General features: G+C 44.0%; 1 protein-coding gene across 4 annotated transcripts in view; it reads left to right on the top strand.

Annotated features, from left to right (window-relative positions):
• Positions 1 to 20,177, top strand: part of MOV10 (Mov10 RNA helicase) — a 342,254-nt gene that overhangs the window by 299,516 nt on the left and 22,561 nt on the right. For all 4 annotated transcript variants that reach the window (XM_068269732.1, XM_068269729.1, XM_068269730.1 and 1 more), the window contains 2 exons: positions 11,031 to 11,096; positions 18,536 to 18,661. In XM_068269732.1, coding sequence (XP_068125833.1) covers positions 11,031 to 11,096; positions 18,536 to 18,661 — 192 coding nt within the window. The remainder of the gene's footprint in view (positions 1 to 11,030; positions 11,097 to 18,535; positions 18,662 to 20,177) is intronic.

Raw genomic sequence — 20,177 nt, 5'->3', positions numbered from 1 at the left:
AAACGCCGCTATCCCAGAACGGGGTTCCTTTACCCCCCAAATTCACCCCTGCAAAATCCACAACCTACTTGGTCATAGATTTTGCTGCTCATGGAGGCAGAGCTAGGAGATGTAGCTCTGCCCTATGCGCGTCTATCAGCGGCGTATCTACGCCTCTCCCCCGCCCCTCTCAGTGATGGGAGACTGAGAGGGGCGGGGGAGAGGCGGCAATCAGCACTGATAGACACGCTGAGAGGCAGGGCTGTGGCAGTTAGCCCTGCCTCAAGCAGGAAGCGCTCCCCGCACAGCACGGAGGGGATTTGGAGGGTAAAGGACCCCCGTTCTACCGCGGGATAGCAGCATTTTAACAGGGGCAAAAATACCCCTGCTCAATATAAGGAAAAAAGTGAGTTTTATTCTCGCTTCATACTCTTTAACCACTTCCCGACCGCCTAACGCACAGAGGCGGCCGGGAAGTGGAGCCCTGAAGGACCGGCTCACCCACAGAGGCGGCGGTCCTTCTAAGGGCATGGGCGGAGCGATCGCGTCATCCGTGACGCGATCCTCCGCCGGCGCCTGTCACCATTCGCCCGCCGCAACATCCCGCCGGCTATACGGAAGCGCCGGCGGGATGTTAACCCCGCGATCGCCGCATACAAAGTGTATAATACACTTTGTAATGTTTACAAAGTGTATTATACAGGCTGCCTCCTGCCCTGGTGGTCCCAGTGTCCGAGGGAACACCAGGGCAGGCTGCAGCCACCCTAGTCTGCACCCAAGCACACTGATTTCTCCCCCCCCTGCCCCAGATCGCCCACAGCACCCATCAGACCCCCCCCCCTGCCCACCCCCCAGACCCCTGTTTGCACCCAATCACCCCCCTAATCACCCATCAATCACTCCCTGTCACTATCTGTCAACGCTATTTTTTTTTATCCCCCCCCCCCCTGCCCACTGCCCCCTCCTGATCACCCCCCCACCCCTCAGATTCTCCCCAGACCCCCCCCCCCCCCCTGTGTACTGTATGCATCTATCCCCCCTGATCACCTGTCAATCACCCGTCAATCACCCCCTGTCACTGCCACCCATCAATCAGCCCCTAACCTGCCCCTTGCGGGCAATCTGATCACCCACCCACACCAATAGATCGCCCGCAGATCCGACATCAGATCACCACCCAAACGCAGTGTTTACATCTATTCTCTCCTCTAAACACCCACTAATTACCCATCAATCACCCCCTATCACCACCTGTCACTGTTACCCATCAGATCAGACCCTAATCTGCCCCTTGCGGGCACCCAATCACCCGCCTACACGCTCAGATTGCCCTCAGACCCCCCCTTATCAATTCGCCAGTGCAATATTTACATCTGTTCTTCCCTGTAATAACCCACTGATCACCTGTCAATCACCCCCTGTCACTGCCACCCATCAATCACCCCCTGTCACTGCCACCCATCAATCAGCCCCTAACCTGCCCCTTGCGGGCAATCTGATCACCCACCCACACCAATAGATCGCCCGCAGATCCGACATCAGATCACCACCCAAGCGCAGTGTTTACATCTATTCTCTCCTCTAAACACCCACTAATTACCCATCAATCACCCATCAATCACCCCCTATCACCACCTGTCGCTGTTACCCATCAGATCAGACCCTAATCTGCCCCTTGCGGGCACTCAATCACCCGCCTACACGCTCAGATTGCCCTCAGACCCCCCCTTATCAATTCGCCAGTGCATTAGTTACATCTGTTCTTCCCTGTAATAACCCACTGATCACCTGTCAATCACCCATCAATCACCCCCTGTCACTGCCACCCATCAATCACCCCCTGGCACTGCCACCCATCAATCACCCCCTGGCACTGCCACCCATCAATCAGCCCCTAACCTGCCCCTTGCGGGCAATCTGATCACCCACCCACACCAATAGTTCGCCTGCAGATCCGACGTCAGATCACCTCCCAAGGGCAGTGTTTATATCTGTTCTCTACCCTAAACGCCCACTAATTACCCATCAATCACCCCCTGTCACTGCTACCTATCAGATTAGACCCCTATCTGCCCCTAGGGCACTCAATCACCCGCCCACACCCTCAGAATGCCCTCAGGCCCCAGCCCTGATCACCTCGCCAGTGTATTGCTTGCATCTATTCCCCCCTCTAATCACACCTTGAGACACCCATCAATCACCTCCTGTCACCCCCTAGCACACCTACCCATCAGATCAGGCCCTAATTTGCCCGTGTGGGCTCCTGATCACTCGGCCAAACCCTCGGATCCCCCTCAGACCCCCTTCCGATCACCTCCCCAGTGCATTGATTGCATCTATTTTCCCCTCTAACCACCCCCTGAGACACCCATCAATCACCTCCGGTCACCCCCCTAGCCATCCTATCCATCAGATCAGGCCCAATACAACCTGTCATCTAAAAGGCCACCCTGCATATGACCGGTTCCACAAAATTCGCCCCCTCATAGACCACCTGTCATCAAAATTTGCAGATGCTTATACCCCTGAACAGTCATTTTGAGACATTTGGTTTCCAGACTACTCACGGTTTTGGGCCCGTAAAATGCCAGGGCGGTATAGGAACCCCAGAAACGGACCCCATTTTAGAAAAGACACCCCAATGTATTCTGTAAGGTGTATGACGAGTTCATAGAAGATTTTATTTTTTGTCAAAAGTTAGCGGAAATTGATTTTTATTTTTTTTCACAAAGTGTCATTTTTCACTAACTTGTGACAAAAAAAATAAAATCTTCTATGAACTCGCCATACACCTAACGGAATACCTTGGGGTGTCTTCTTTCTAAAATGGGGTCACTTGTGGGGTTCCTATACTGCCCTGGCATTTTAGGGGCCCTAAACCGTGAGGAGTAGTCTAGAAAACAAATGCCTCAAAATGATCTGTGATTAGGACGTTGGGCCCCTTAGCGCACCTAGGCTGCAAAAAAGTGTCACACATGTGGTATCGCCGTACTCAGGAGAAGTAGTATAATGTGTTTTGGGGTGTATTTTTACACATACCCATGCTGGGTGGGAGAAATCTCTCTGTAAATGGACAATTGTGTGTAAAAAAAATCAAACAATTGTCATTTACAGAGGTATTTCTCCCACCCAGCATGGGTATGTGTAAAAATGCACCCCAAAACACATTATACTACATCTCCTGAGTACGGCGATACCACATGATTGGCACTTTTTTGCAGCCTAACTGCGCTAAGGGGCCCAAAGTCCAATGAGTACCTTTAGGATTTCACAGGTCATTTTTGTTTCAAGACTACTCCTCACGGTTTAGGGCCCCTAAAATGCCAGGGCAGTATAGGAACCCCACAAATGACCCCATTCTAGAAAGAAGACACCCAAACGTATTCCGTTAGGAGTATGGTGAGTTCATAGAAGATTTTATTTTTTGTCACAAGTTAGCGGAAAATGACACTTTGTGAAAAAAAAACAATTAAAATCAATTTCCGCTAACTTGTGACAAAAAAATAAAAACTTCTATGAACTCACCATACTCCTAACGGAATACCTTGGGGTGTCTTCTTTCTAAAATGGGGTCATTAGTGGGGTTCCTATACTGCCCTGGCATTTTAGGGGCCCTAAACCGTGAGGAGTAGTCTTGAAACAAAAATGACCTGTGAAATCCTAAAGGTACTCATTGGACTTTGGGCCCTTTAGCGCAGTTAGGGTGCAAAAAAGTGCCACACATGTGGTATCGCCGTACTCAGGAGAAGTAGTATAATGTGTTTTGGGGTGTATTTTTACACATACCCATGCTGGGTGGGAGAAATACAGCTGTAAATGGACAATTGTGTGTAAAAAAATCAAAAGATTGTCATTTACAGAGGTGTTTCTCCCACCCAGCATGGGTATGTGTAAAAATACACCCCAAAACACATTGTACTACTTCTCCCAAGTACGGTGATACCACATGTGTGGCACTTTTTTGCACCCTAACTGCGCTAAAGGGCCCAAAGTCCAATGAGTACCTTTAGGATTTCACAGGTCATTTTTGTTTCAAGACTACTCCTCACGGTTTAGGGCCCCTAAAATGCCAGGGCAGTATAGGAACCCCACAAATTACCCCATTTTAGAAAGAAGGCACCCCAAGGTATTCCGTTAGTAGTATGGCGAGTTCATAGAAGATTTTATTTTTTGTCACAAGTTAGCGGAAATTGATTTTAATTGTGTTTTTTCACAAAGTGTCATTTTCCGCTAACTTGTGACAAAAAATAAAATCTTCTATGAACTCACCATACTCCTAACGGAATACCTTGGGGTGTCTTCTTTCTAAAATGGGGTAATTTGTGGGGTTCCTATACTGCCCTGGCATTTTAGGGGCCCTAAACCGTGAGGAGTAGTCTTGAAACGAAATTTCTCAAAATGACCTGTGAAATCCTAAAGGTACTCATTGGACTTTGGGCCCTTTAGCGCAGTTAGGGTGCAAAAAAGTGCCACACATGTGGTACCGCCGTACTCAGGAGAAGTAGTATAATGTGTTTTGGGGTGTATTTTTACACATACCCACGCTGAGTGGGAGAAAGATCTCTGTAAATGGACAATTGTGTGTAAAAAAAATTTACAAATTGTCATTTACAGAGATATTTCTCCCACCCAGCATGGGTATGTGTAAAAATACACCCCAAAACACATTATATTACTTCTCCTGAGTACGGCAATACCACATGTGTGGCACTTTTTTGCAGCCTAACTGCTCTAAGGGGTCCAAAGTCCAATGAGCACCTTTAGGCTTTACAGGGGTGCTTACAATTTAGCACCCCCCAAAATGCCAGGACTGTAAACACACCCCACAAATGACCCCATTTTGGAAAGTAGACATCCCAAAGTATTCAGAGAGGGGCATGGTGAGTCTGTGGCAGATTTCATTTTTTTTGTCACAAGTTAGCAGATATGGAAACTTTTTATTATTTATTTTTTTTTGTCACAAAGTGTCATTTTCCACTTGTGACAAAAAATAAAATCTTCTATGAACTGACTATGCCTCTCAGTGAATACTTTGGGATGTCTTCTTTCCAAAATGGGGTCATTTGGGGGGTATTTATACTATCCTGGAATTCTAGCCCCTCATGAAACATGACAGGGGGTCAGAAAAGTCATAGATGCTTGAAAATGGGAAAATTCACTTTTTTCACCATAGTTTGTAAACGCTATAACTTTTACCCAAACCAATAAATATACACTGAATGGGTTTTTTTTAATCAAAAACATGTTTGTCCACATTTTTCGCGCTGCATGTATACAGAAATTTTACTTTATTTGAAAACTGTCAGCACAGAAAGTTAAAAAAATCATTTTTTTGCCAAAATTCATGTCTTTTTTGATGAATATAATAAAAAGTAAAAATCGCAGGAGCAATCAAATAGCACCAAAAGAAAGCTTTATTAGTGACAAGAAAAGGAGCCAAAATTCATTTAGGTGGTAGGTTGTATGAGCGAGCAATAAACCGTGAAAGCTGCAGTGGTCTGAATGGAAAAAAAGTGGCCGGTCCTTAAGGGGTAGAAAGCCCTAGGTCCTCAAGTGGTTAAGAGAGTTTATTCACTTGGCTCTTGGCATTCCACTGACAAGATCTCCCTTCAGTCAGGGCACCACTAGCTGGCTACCTAATGCTAAGGTACACCTGTAGCTACCTATAACTGGTAAGGGAGAAGTCACAGCTGGGTCAGGGTTTCTGGAGGGCGAAGTTTAGGGTGCCAGAACATCTGTGCCTATAGACTCCTGTGACGTAAATCCAGGCCTGGGACCAGGTGTAGAAACGAGCCACAAAATTGATCTGGGGATGGAAGGTCTCACTTACCAGGAAAGGTTAGATATATTGCTGTGGAAGATGTTGGTGTTATATAAATACATAATAATAATAAATTGGGCTTATTTAGTCGGCAGAAAAGACCCCTTAGAGGAGATCTAATGAACACTTTCATAATGACATCAGAGCGCAATATTAAAACTTGGCAGTAGGGATGTCCGATCATCGCAATTTTGCGAAGGTTTTCCAAGTGATCATTCACAGTGAGCCATGTTGACTTCAATGGCTGGTGAACAAGGTAGTCGGATACCTGTTGATTGAGGCTTTCCCTGAGGGTGGATCCAGAAGCACCCCATTAAGGCTTTGTGCAAAATAAGGATCTGTTGTTGGACATGATAGCCACATCACCTTCAGCATGAAATTGCACTGTTCTTGCAGGCTGGGGAGCGTTCCTAGCATTACTTTGGCTGAAAATGGTCGTTCCTGTGGTACTACCACCTTGAAAGCGGCATACATCATCAGTCTCTGCATGGTGTGGAAGTGCTGCATTTTGGCCATCCTCAGAGAATCTGGTTCTGGTGGCATGTCGTTACACCCCCCCCCCCCCCTATGTTGCTTGACCACTGCAGCAATCATATCCCCCCCTCTACCGATGTGCAGCTGATTACATTGGCCCTTCTTCAGTTGGTGTTGGCATGAAGTCTTCCTCCTCTTCTTTACACTCCAGCTCATCCACAGCCTTGTAAGGGCATGGCACACTCCAGAAAATATATATAAGGCATAATGTCACTGATACTGTCTTAGCTGCGACTGACCAGATTGCTGGTCTTCTCAAAAGGACACAGCAGTCTGCAAGCATAGCAGATGGGCACCCATTGCCTTGGTTAAAAATACCCCATCGCCACAGAGACTGCCCTACTAGCCAGTGCGCACAGGTACTCATTAACAGCATTTTGCTTCTGGTACAGCCAATCCAACATGAGCAATGAGGTGGAATTCCATCTGGGGCTATTACTAATAATGTGGTTCACAGGCATTTTGTACTGCTGCTGAATCTCAGCAAGGTGAGCCTGGCCTGCTTCAGGACGTCCTGGGATCCGGGGGAATTGTCCACAAAACATTGCACAATTACATTCAACAAGTGCATGGCAAGTGAGTCAGTTTGCCACTTCTCAATGCAGGCACCAGATCAGTACTGTAGTTGCACAGAACTTTGCCAACAATGAGGTTGTGTGGGGACAGCCACTCATCAGGCTGGGCCTGCAGAGCAGATAGCAGTGCAGCTCTGGTGTGGCTTTTTGCTTTCAGGCACAACATCCGCAATACTGCGTGAGGTCGTCATACCTGCATAGGGAAACAGACTTGGAGTTGCTTGGGAACCACAGGGGAAGAGGAGGACTCAGCTGAGAAAGAAACTGCAGCGGAAGGATGAAGAGTTGGACTCTCCAACTCCGTTATGCGAGTACCCCATCCGTTGCTCATCCATGCTGATTGTTTTTATTTGCTTTTATTGTTTTGATATCCTAAATAAACATTATTCTATATTATTATTACCATGGAGTTGGTCTTATATATTGATACATAGTGTCATGGACGCTTTTCTTTTTTTGGTTGCTGCTCTCCCTCATCCGATAGCAAGAACACCTGTGCCTCCCTCTAGTCCCTTAACCACTTTGTCCTCCACTACAGTATATCTACGTCAGCTGTGGCACCCTCCAAGCCACAGTGACGTAGATATACTGACCTCCTTGCAGCCCTTCTGTGCACGATCGGGTGCGCTTCAGAGCGCACCCTCCGGCACTGTCAGCTGCAATACTAATTGGTGGAAGGGAACATGTTCCCTTTTGGACAATTAGTATACCTTCCTCCCATGAATGATCGTTGCAGTAGTGAACTGCAGCGATCCTTCATCTGTCCCCCTCGGCGCTCAAACAGTTAAAAAAAATGCACAAGCAAGCAGCCACACTCACCTACCTCGGTCCTGCGACTGTCGTGAAGTCTGATCTTCCGATCACCGCTCTGAAGTCAGCCGCATATTGCCGGAAACCCAGGTCCCGGCTTGGTGACGTCATCAAGCCGGGACCCGGGTTACCGGCAATATGCGGCTGACTGCAGAGCGGTGATCGGAGGATCAGGTTTCAGGACAGTCGCAGGACCTAGGTAGGTGAGTGTGGCTGCTTGCTTGTACATTTTTTTAAACTATTTCTGCATAGAGGGGGCTGCCTAATGGGGGGGGGGGGCATCTGGCTATAGATTATTGGGGGGAGGGGAGGGTGATATGTAAAGGGGGGGTGCATATACATGGGGGGACATCTGAGTAACCAAGGGGAGGGGGGGTTTACAAATTTTGCACATCTGGGCACCTGGGGGGGGGCCATAACTTAATACTGGGGGCACATTTGGCTATAATGGGGGGCAGCACTAATCTTGGGGGTACATCTGGCTATAATGGGGTAATCCTGATCCCGGGGACACATCTGGCTATAAAGAGGGGCATTATTCTTGGGGGTGCATCTGTCAATCGATTCTGGGGGTGGCAAACACAGGGGACACATCTGGCTATGCTTGGGGGGCTGATATTGGGGACACATCTGGCTATACTGGGGGGGGGGGGGTGATACTGGGGACACATCTGGATATCTATACTGGGGCGACTTTAACTGGTTGACAGTTTTTATGTCAATCGCACTTTTTATTTTTAAACAGAAATTGGTCAAAATTGAGGAATAATGCATTTTTTTATTCCCCTTTTTCCCATTAAAATGCATAGAGAGGAACATTTTATTTGGGACCAAATACCCCCCAATGAAAGCTTAGTTTGTCTTGAAAAAAACGATATATAGATCATTTAAGTAGCACGAGTACAGATGAAGTTATTGGTGATTAAACAGGGACACCGCTAAAGTGTCAAAACTGCTCTGGTCCATTAGGGGAAAACAAGGTCTGGATGCGAAGTGGTTAATATCTAGGGAAATGGCTCCTCTATGCAATACAATTCAGTTGAGGGGTTTTGGTGGTGATTGTGTTGCTGTTGACCAAGGATGAGGAGGGTGCAGGAACATTGACAGCAGAAGAGGTGGAACGCTGAGTGAGCCACTCAACCACCTCTTCTGCATCCTGTGAAGTATTGGTTTCTTCTAAAGATCACAAATGCCACGGGATGATGAACCACCACACCCACTAGAACTTCTGAGTTTTGACCTGCCTTTGCCTGTCATCTTGGAGTGAGTGACCAGGCAAGTAGTATTGTCAGAAATATCTCTGACACGTCACTGACTGAGTGTCTGATATGAAAGTAGCACACAGTAAGGTAGGTGTGTTGTAACTACGTATGGTAATCAACAGTCAGGAAGTGAGAACAACAATGTGCAGGCCACTGTAAATTATTATTATATTTTAAATGCATGCTATCTGTCTTTATATGCTGGATGGTAATGTACAGTTATGTGTGGTGTTGTACTGTAAATACGTATGCTAATCAGCAACCAGTAAGTGAGAACAAAATGTACACGACCCTGTAAATTAACACACACTGACTGAAAGTAATGCACAGGTGACACGGGTGAGGCTGTATGAGGGTCAGTGACAATTAATCACTGATGCACAGTGACAACATGTTAGAACAGTGACTCAGCCAGCCATACACTACACTGTATAACTGTATACACCACACCACAATGCAACAACAAAATATAAGTAATGACAACATATCCGTTCAGCAACAGCACAGAGCAAGTACACAATTTTAGTACACAAAATGACTTTTGTGGTCAGGATGAATTCTGCGACGTCCCTAACTGGTGCACTGTGCTCCTAGGAAGCCACAACACAATACAGTAAATGTGGTCAGGAGGAGTGCTTAAAAGGACTAGGGACTCCTTAGCACATAGGAATGGGCTACACAGCACAATATCACAATACAGCTTATCTAACACTGTCCCTGTATCTGCAGAAGCAGCTCCTCTCCCTACAATGGCTAAAAGCAGAGTGAAAATCCTTAGCCAGGGTTTAAATCCTGGCCTCCTGCGTCAAAGGCAGTGCCCTTAACAGTACACTATCCAGCCACTACTAGGAGATTCTAAGCAGTGTTGATCCAGGCATGTTATCTGATTGTCATCTGGAGTCAAAAAGGATTTCTTTCCCTTTTTAGGGCCCGTTCTCACTAGCGATCGTCTGGAATCCCAGGAGTGCACAGTGATTTTACTGCGGTAAATTCACTTTCGCAAAACGGTAGCACTAGGCGCTACCATTTTGCGATTTTAAGTGTGAATGGGCCCTTAGGGCTGATTGATCCAAGCCTTGTAAATGTTTTTAGCCTTCCTCTGGATCAACTAGGATATGTAAGGGTGTAGGCTAGTTTTATGCTAGTAGCATACTTTCTGGTTGAAGTTGATGGGCAGATGTCTGGGTTTTATTTTTGTTTTTTGTTTTTTATTTACCCAGCTATCTAGAATGTAATATGTAATTCTACATACACTGAAGGTACAACAATTTTTCTTTGACCAGATCAGCAGTTTTCTATATTTTATTTGAGCGAAATGAACATTATACGCCAAGTATAAAGCTAAAAATGCCTCAAGTTCACAATGATTGTGTTAGACCCTGCAGAGAATGACACTGGTGTATGTTATGATGAAAACCTGTTCAGTGTGCCTTGTCTTGACTGGCACCCCAAGAGTTATTAACCAAATTATTTTGGTAACTGTGGGGGAGGTAAGGGGGTAATTGTAACGGGAAATGGATGTATTTGTATTTAATAAGATGTATGTAGGGTGTAATTTTACTATTTGGCCACTAGATTGCTCCCAGTTTATTCTGAGTACTGTGTGAATAGTACACAGAAAATAGTGTGTGTGTGGTTTCAGTGTCCTTCTATCAATGACCATGGCATCTCACTGATCCCGGGGGTCATTGATCACAGGCACTTTGATCAGTGAATGGGAGCTGTGTTGCCACGAAGGAGGGGTCATGCATTTGCTGCACATTGATAACAGCAGACTAATATCTACACCCCTGGAACAGGAACCGACTTCCCGTGGGGTGTAGACCTACTGCAGCAAATGCGGCTAGTGGTTAATTGTGTAAAATCAGCTGGCCGATTGTTGGGCTCATTGCAACAATAGTGGTTTATAATCAATATCAAACAAAAAAGAAAACAGTAAGTCTGTTGCCACTGGTAATGCTTCATGTGCTTTTTTTTCGGGTTCAGCCTGTACCAGGAATAAGAAAAATGTAACTTTAATATAATTAAGGTCAATACTATATTTTACAGGTGGAAAAGATACGAAAAGCAATTGACAAGAATCTTAAAGCTGTGTCTGACATCAAAGACCTAAAGGTAAGATCAATTTTACAAACCTCAATTCACACAAACCTCTTATTACAGTACTGTACACCTTGTTAAAATGCTGAAGTTTCACCTCTAAAGAACCGGTGTTTTGGAGACCCCGGCAACCATGTATCGCCAAACAGGAAACAGGTGGTACCCAAGTTTCAGTAATGCAACTTCTCTATCACCTGCCTGTAAATTGGCACAGTCTTTGCTGGTTAACTGTCCAGTACTTGAGTTAGATACTTGATGCAAGAAGCTTTAAAGTTATAAGAGTGGCTGGATATAACTTCAAAACCTTTAAGTGGCACAATTTACCTACATCTATTTGGTTTTTTGCCTATATATGTAAACCTGCCACTTCCTTCTTAAAATGAACAGAGTTCTACACTAAATACATTCAATCCTTATTCAAGCACTGACGCATCACTATAAACCTTTGGATCTCCTTGACATATAACACAAATGCTAACCATAATCTTGAAATATGTGTATTACGCCCTGGAATTATACATCACAATGCTTAAAAGAAACAAATCTGGCACTGATGAGAGTACATACATTTTTCTATCTGTGGCCCAACTCTGTACAATCAAGGCCTCAAGTCCAATACTAAACCAATGAGGCAAAATCTGTTTTTGAATGTTATAGTGTAGAGCCAAAAACCTCTCCTCACACCAATACAAGGTAGCAAGTTGTAGTTCTAATTCAATGTCTTTATCAGATGATGGATACTCCGCTTAATTATTTTCTTTTCTTTAGTAATATTAGAAGATAATTCATCCCATTGTTTAGGTGATAGCTCTTGTGTATAAGCCAAAGAAATGCTGGAAAAGGGAGCAATTACCTATTTTAAACTATCAGTAAATAGGAAGGGAAAATAATGCCATGTCTCAGCTGCTTCTATTGCTGAGACATGGATTCAGAGGAGTATCTATAGGAGGAGCTGGTGTTTCAATTGTTCAGAAGATGTTAGGCAGTTATGGGCATTCCAAGCACTAGAGATTGTCACTGATCTTTATCTTGGAGGTAGGCTTTCCATTTGAAAAATGAGTTAAACTCCTCAATCTGAAATCATCTTTGCATCAAAACCGTTTTATGTGGAGGTTCATTACCTGCTAGTGTTGGTCTGCGAATTCGGCGGTGGATTCACTGGGTCTCATTCCTGACAGGGAGTAGAACCCATGGGACCTGGAAACACTGAGAATCCTAGAAAAACTAATAATAGAAAGTAATACAGATAGGGTGCTCAAAAAGTATGATGAGGCTCTGGAGGAAAGGAAACCCTTGAGACCCTGTAGATCAGTAAAGCCGTTCACCACAACTCAAGGCTCAGCAGTATGTATATCTTTCAAAAACAAGTGAAGAGTGATCTGGAAGCCCTACGAAATAGAAAATTAAAATCAAATGTTACTAAAGGGGACTTGGAGGCCATTAAGTGGTTTAAAGAAAGACCTGAGCCAATAAAATAAGGCAGATATAGTGTGCGTGAGTGTGTGTGTGGGGGGGGAAAGAGTATTGCTCTGGTAGTAATTACAACTAGCCAGTACAATGAAGAGGCTTTACACCAGTTAGGAGACCCTGGTGTCTTGAAGTGACTGAAAGAAAATCCCACAACATGCCTCACAGGAGCGGAATGTTGTGGGAGTGAGTATCCCCCCTTCACCAGAGCGGGTTATACAGCGTGTGACCCGCCAAAGTAAGTTACTGTGAGGAGCGAGAGACAACCACTCTCGTTCCTATTCTGCCCAGCCAATACGTTTCTAGCCCTTCTCCATCTGAAATTTACTTTTGGGTTAGAAACGTATTGACTGGGCAGAATAGGAACGAGAGTGGTTGTCTCTCGCTCCTCACAGTAACTTACTTTGGCGGGTCACACGCTGTATAACCCGCTCTGGTAAAGGGGGAGACTCACTGTAATATAATCCACTGCCGCACTAAATAAGAAGAATCCCCCTCAGATAATGAACTGGCCCACTTTCCCGTCGCCGTCATTGAGTAATTGGCATGCCGTCTACAAGGTAGATGAGAATAAAGAGACATTGCACAGCAAAAGTATATACCGTCTCCACTCTTACTAATGTTGCCACATTAATTTATGCAGATGGCTCAGATTGAGTAACTTCAATAGTATTCCTTTAAATACAGGCTTTTATTATCAGACAGGTACAAGACAATGGGGCAGATTTATCAACACAAGTGTATTCAAAATGGAGGGAAATCTATTGCAAAAGTGGAACAATTGATGTGTGTGCTGCTTTTTTTTTTTTTTCTTTTGGTTGTGATAAATCTGCTCCAATTGCCTTTGATTCAGATTGGTAAGTCCTAAGTAGGTGTGCATATACAGTATATTTGCTTTCCCTGCTTAAAAGCTTTGTTGTACTCTTATCCTGTTTTTCTTAATGAATTACCGTTTATTTTGCGGTTAAGCTACTGTAATGAAGAAAAGATTGCTTAGGGTGTATATACACATCCATTTTCTATAGGCCAATTATCTCCCAATTTTACATCTCCCATGTAGTTTGAGAGATTACCTACTCAGTCGTTACCGCCATACAACACAAAGCCTTGTTCACCAAATCGCACACACTCGTACCCACGTTGTTACAAAACAAGTTAATTTTTGCATATAACAAGGATTCTTCTCAAGACTACACATTTTTGCACAGGAAGATCTGCCAAGCACCTTCATTCAGCAGTAGCTCATCATGGACAAATAAAGGTTCTAACAGAAGTAATTGCTCTTTGGATGCATAAAACACACACAATTTTGATTGGCCGAATTTGATTGGCCCCATACTACATGGAGGATCAAAATTGTGTGTGTGTGTGTATGCACCCTTAACCCTTTCCACTCTGAGTTTTTTCCTAAAGGGAGTCATTTCTTCTTGAGTTTTTTTTTACAGAAATGCACTCTCCCTCTTACTCTCTCTCCCATTCTTACATGGAACGTAACACAGTAACATGGTATATCTTATTTTAAAGAACACATTATAACGTTTAATTTCATACCTTATTTGGACAGTTTGGTGTCTTCTATTGGCTGGTAGCAGAGAAATTGGCCAAAGTGTGGTACATTTTAAAGCAATTTCCTGTGTGTAATCCTGGCCTGCGTGAGCAAGTTTCTCAATAATGGGTGGTTTTTCGTCTGCCACCTGGTGTCTTCCTGTCACTGCACACTGTGCAATCTTTGGTGTTTCAATTGGGCATATTAGCAATAAAATGCTGGCTACCATTTAGACGCTCCTTCACGTCCAATGAAGAAGGGCGGCCATATCTCCACTGAGGCCTAGAGGCTCGTTGTTCGCGAACCAACTCAGGAATTAGGTTCTTGCGGTAGCTGATATGATCCTTTGGTTCATGTGGATGCAACTGGTTGTAAATTATGAAGCTATTCACTACTGCCAGCTCCAACAACCAAAAAAGTCTTCCTCCACCACTTCAGTGACTTCCTGTTGAAAGAGTAACTACTGGTATAATGATCAAATCGGTCAACCGCTCCCATGTGTTTAGTATATTCTACGACTGCTGCGGGCTTCTCAACATTTTCAGTCACTCTGCCTTTCATTCTTCTCTGCTGTGTCGTTGTAGTAGCAGGGTACAAAGTGCTAAGCATGTGTATAATACGCTTATCCTTCCATGCCAATACCATCTCTTCAATGTCAACTTTCCAAGCACGAACTTCACAACTCTTCAGTTTACATTTTTTTATTTCACTTGGTAGACCTTTACAATTGGGCATGACTGTTCTAGTTATGTGAATTTTTTCTTTTAGTAGCTCTTGTGCCAATATGTGACTGGTATAAAATCGATCTGTAAATAAATGGTATCCATGTCCAGGAGTGGCTTGTTTCAGATTTGTACAAAGATGGACAATGCGAGCTGAAAATGGCAAGTCTGGCCTTGGCAAGCTTTCCGTAGTTGCAGACCCATAATACAGTTCAAACGCAAAGAGGTATCCAGTCTCACAATCCGCTATAGAAAACACTCGTACTTTGATCTTCCTTTGAAACTAATTGGGCTTTCATCAATCACTACATTCCTATTGATTACAAACAGACTTCTGCATCTTTCTTTCATATGCTCAGTCAAGTTCCTGACCTTCCAACCCCTAGTTTGAGGGCCTTCAGGACCACTGCTGGGTGGAGAAACATGTAGCATCCAATGGATCTGACTAAATCGCTCACGAGAAGAGATATCTCTAAAAAAGGGAGTGTAATTGATCCACCGAGTTGAGAAAAAATCCTGGATAGATCCCCTTTCTTGCAGTGCCATTCTAAGAATTACTTCAAAGTATGCCTTTATTTCCTGCATAGTAACATCAGTCCAGCTCCTCGAGAAGGAGCTTTATTTTCAAACTTCCTTTTTGCATAATCATTTGTTTCATTAACAATTTCTTGTAATAGGGCCGGTGTAAAAAAAAAGCTCAAGAAACCCACTGACAGCTTCTGGAACATTAGCTGCAGGCAGTTGTACTCCTGCATTACACACAGTAAAGGGAAAATTATGCAGCAAGCAGTCACTGGTAGGAGAGAAGCTTGCCCATTTTCTGTGATCACCATCACCCTCCCCACTTTCAGCAGCCTCCCCACCTCCATCAGCCTCATCAATATCAGTGTCATCACTGTAGCAATAATCATCATCAGTGACAGTATAGTCACTGTCATCACCAGAATCCTGCACATCTGATTCTGTGCTGCTGTCCTCCATGATCCACTGTGCCCCCTCAGCCGCTGTCATTTTTCTTTTACCTGCTGTAGAGGATGCCATTGCTCCGCTCTGTAAGGAATCTGCAAGAAATCTTCAAGAAATAACCTGGAAGGAATCTGCAAGAAAGAACCTGCAAGCGATCTGCAAGGATTGTGCAACAACTAATCTGCCAGGAAACTGCAAAAAAGACCCTGCAGAAAAGCAGCAACAATTCGCAACAAAAAAGCAGAATTGATTCTGCCACTTCCTGCCAGCGCTGATCGCGCACTTCTTGTTTGGGGGAGGGGGTACCACCTGTGTGGGCATGTAGTCTTACATGCCCACTAAACATGGGGAGAGAGATCGGGCTTTGCGGGGGGCAGATGTGCCTGAAAACTGCTGCTGAAATTATGTCCTGCATAGCGGGACATACGACAGGAATGTGAAATTTGCGATGTCCCGCAATGCGGGACATACGAGTGGAAAGGGTTGAAGCGGAAAATTATTTATGAGCCTGGATTTATGAGCCTATTCCTTGCAACTCATAGCTGCAGCGGTGGAAGGGTCACCCTGGCCACCACAATGCATGCTGGGAGATGTAGTACACTAATGTGCCTACATCTCATGTGATAACATTAATGTACTACGTCTCCCAGTGTGCATTGCAATGGTCAGGGGGGACACTTCCACTAGATGTAGTGTAGATGGGGAGCAGCCTAAAGCGGACAGGGATGTGGGTGCGTTGTTTGAGCAGGACTGTTACTTTTCAGTTTTTATTGATTTAAATAAGCGGAAAAAAAAATCTTTAAAATACTACTTTGGTTTGTGTATAAAAATAGGGTTTATTTACTTTACAGCTCCCCAATGTTACTTTAACCACTTTACCCCCGCGCGTACGGATTTCTCCGCCCCTTTTTCCATCCTTTCACCCCCAGGGACGGAGAAATCCGTACTCTGCGCACTCCCGCCGCTGTCCGCGCTCCCACTGGTAAACACGCCGCCCGCCGCTAGTAAACACGCCGCCGCCCGCTCGCCTAGAGATCAACGAACGGGAAAATCCATTCCCGTTCGTTGATCTAAGCCCCGCAATGATCTGCTGCTGCTTGGCTGAGCAGCGCGATCATTGTGAAAAAAAAACAAAGTCCCAGCCTCTTTCTACTTCCTGCAAGCGTCCGGAAGGACGCTTGCAGGTCGCATGAAACAAATTGGTAATGTTGCCATCTTGTGGCCAAATAGTAAAACTACACCCTAACCATTTTTTACACACAAATAAACTTTTTACACAAAAAATTAACTCCTTACCTCCCACACTCCCCAATTATTTTTTTTTTGTAATTAAAAAAAAAAAAATTTACAATTTAAAAAAAATACATAAATAGTTACCTTAGGGACTGAACTTTTTAAATATTTATGTCAAGAGGGTATAACACTGTTACTTTATAAACTATGGGCTTGTAATTAGGGATGGACGCAAAACTGAAAAAAATGCACCTTTATTTCCAACTAAAATATTGGCGGCAAACATTGTGATAGGGACATAATTTAAACGGTTTTATAACCGGGATAAATAGGCATATACATTTAATGGGTTTTAATTACAGTAGCATGCATTATTTAAAAACTATAAAGGCCGATAACTGAAAAATAATAAATTTTTTCCCACATTTTTTCCTATTTTCCCATTAAAACACATTTAGAATAAAATTATTCTTGGCATAATGTCCCACCAAAAGAAAGCCTAATTGGTGGCGAAAAAAACAAGATATAGTTCATTTCATTGCGATAAGTAATGATAAAATTATAGACAAATGAATGGAAGGAGCGCTGAAAGGTGAAAATTGCTCTGGTGGTCAGGGGGTAAAACCCCTCAGTTGGGAAGTGGTTAAATGTGTGTTTTAAAAGAAAATGGAAAAAGCGGGTAGCGGGGCTGCGGGTGCGAGTATCAAATTCACCAGAAAGCGGGTAGCGGGGCTACGGGTGTGGGTCAGGTGCAGGTCTGAAAATTGGACCCGCGCAAGCCTCTACTCCTCCCTGGGTGGAAATACATAAATTATGACGCACACATCCGGTTGGTCCGATGTCAGCAGCAGCCAATAGGTGGATAGGACAGAAAGCAGGGGTAGTTTCCCCAGATATTTAAATTCCAGATCAGTAAGTCCTCATTGCCACAGAGCCTCTGAAGACGCTTGGATAAGCAAAATGCTCATTAGGCAGTCCACTGGTCCCACACCGCCCCACAGCCTCACCATATAGATCGAGTATGTCTGTTTTTAGATATCAACATTCATGGTATTGTGGATGACCGAGCCATTTTGGTATAAAGCTTTTTTTTTATAGAGTGGAGACACAGTGCCATATATTCTTCTCTTAACTACATGTTTACAGTGATCTGTTTTATGTATCCTGAGCATGCAAGACCTGTATGTGAGACACCTGATCTACAAGACTGCTCTCGTAGATCCCAGTGGTTACAAAAGACAATATAGCCATAGTGCTTGTTTCTTTTCCTCATTTCTACAGTGCAAAGTAAATCTTATCTTTTCTGCTGCCAGCTTTGCATGAGGGATAGATACTGTATGTTCATTTGTCCCTGTTCTTAAAAAGGCCATGTTCAACAGATTATGTCTTTTAATCAGTGCATTGCACTAAACATTGATTTGAACCTACTGGATCCAATGTTGATTTCTGTTATTTTTATGAATAAAGTTTAATTACAAGAACTGTCTGACCATAAATGTGGATTCTTGTTCTTATTACAGGTTGGATCTGTGGAAGAGTTTCAAGGTCAGGAGCGTAAGGTGATTCTCATATCCACTGTTCGGAGCACTAGCGACTATGTCAAGTTTGATGAAGAGTTTAGTCTTGGTTTTTTAGCTAATCCTAAGGTAGGTAGTCACATCTCACTTTCATTTTTTTCTGTGACCTGGGATAATGAAGCCCTTACGTTTCTGTAAATTATTTATCCTGTAAAATATTATATTTTAACAATGAATGGCAGAGGACATGGTCATGGGTAATAACACTAGTTTAAAGTCATCAAGCAAAGAGCAATGGTCTGCAGCAGCAGAACATAAATGCAAGTCATACTTACAACTACTAATAAAAGTGTCATCTGAAGATTATTCCAGGATTATCAACATTCTCAGAACATTTTAAAACTTACCGTAAATACTCTCGTATAAGCCGAAGTACCCACTTTTCTCTCAGAAACCAGGAAAAAAAAGTGATTGACTTGCGTATAAGCCCCCTATACCATATAGCCCCCTCCACAGTAGCCAGATGTGCCCACAGTGCAAGTCAGCGCCTCTCCCCATAGCCAGATGTGCCCCAAGGATGATACAGCTGTGTCTTAAGACGCCATAGATATGAGAGACAGTGATTGCCACACAGGAAGAATCCCCGATCATTGCACAACTGACACGTTGCTTGCACACTTGGATTCACAAGACGGTACACAGGTAGTCTTGAGCAGTACACTCTGCACACCATGGTGCAGGGGGCACGGACACAGCAGGGAGCCAGCTGGGAAAAGCAGGATCACTAGTGCACAATCCTTAAGCTTCTCTGCCAGTAACAAAACCTGTTCCACCATCTGTTCTGCTTCACTGACCCGCATATAAACCGAGGGGGTAACTTTTCAGTCTACACGAGTTTATCCAGTGTATTAATTGTACAAATTCTTTAAAAACCTGCACAATCCAATACTCTCAGTACAGGTACCATGCAATAGAATTGTTCCAGCATTGGAGTTTTAGAGGAGGTAGAACCTCTATTACGGTTTCCTCAAGTCTGCTATTAAAATCTGAATTATTGACGGTACGCTATGGATTGTCATTTTATTTTTGCACTGTTCTAAAATAAGCTCAAGGAGGAAACAAGATACTGTAACAAGAGTTGTTTATGTCTACAGTCAGTGCAGAGAAAGCAAATGTCTGATAAAGGATCAGAGAATTTTCCATTTTATTCTTATTTCATCATGCAGCAATGACGTCATTTTAAAATGAAGGAAGAAGCAATATCTTGAAAAACAAGACAATGACATACAGTGCTGCCCATAATTATTCATACCCGTGGCAAATGTTGACTTAAAGTTACTTTTATTCAACCAGCAAGTAATTTTTTGACTGGAAATGACATACCTGTATATACTCGAATACAAGTCGACCTAGTGTATAAGTCGACTCCAATGTTCAACCCTCTTAACCTTTTGTGGACCGACGTAGGTTGAATCTACGTCCAGCAGGTGGTGCTGCAGCCCTGACTGGATGTTGATTCAACGTCCGCACTAAAGATCTGTCTGTGAGGAAACGCGGAAAAGCCGCCGTCTCTCATAGTGAGGCGGCTGTTTCCGCGTCCAGCAGGGCATCAACGCGGAAAAACCGCCGCATGCCGCTTAGGCAG

Source organism: Hyperolius riggenbachi, chromosome 2 (assembly GCF_040937935.1).
Source record: "Hyperolius riggenbachi isolate aHypRig1 chromosome 2, aHypRig1.pri, whole genome shotgun sequence".
NCBI classification, from domain to species: Eukaryota; Metazoa; Chordata; class Amphibia; order Anura; family Hyperoliidae; genus Hyperolius; species Hyperolius riggenbachi.
The sequence above is the reverse complement of the archived record's forward strand: the minus strand, read 5'-3'. Positions and strand labels throughout refer to the sequence as shown.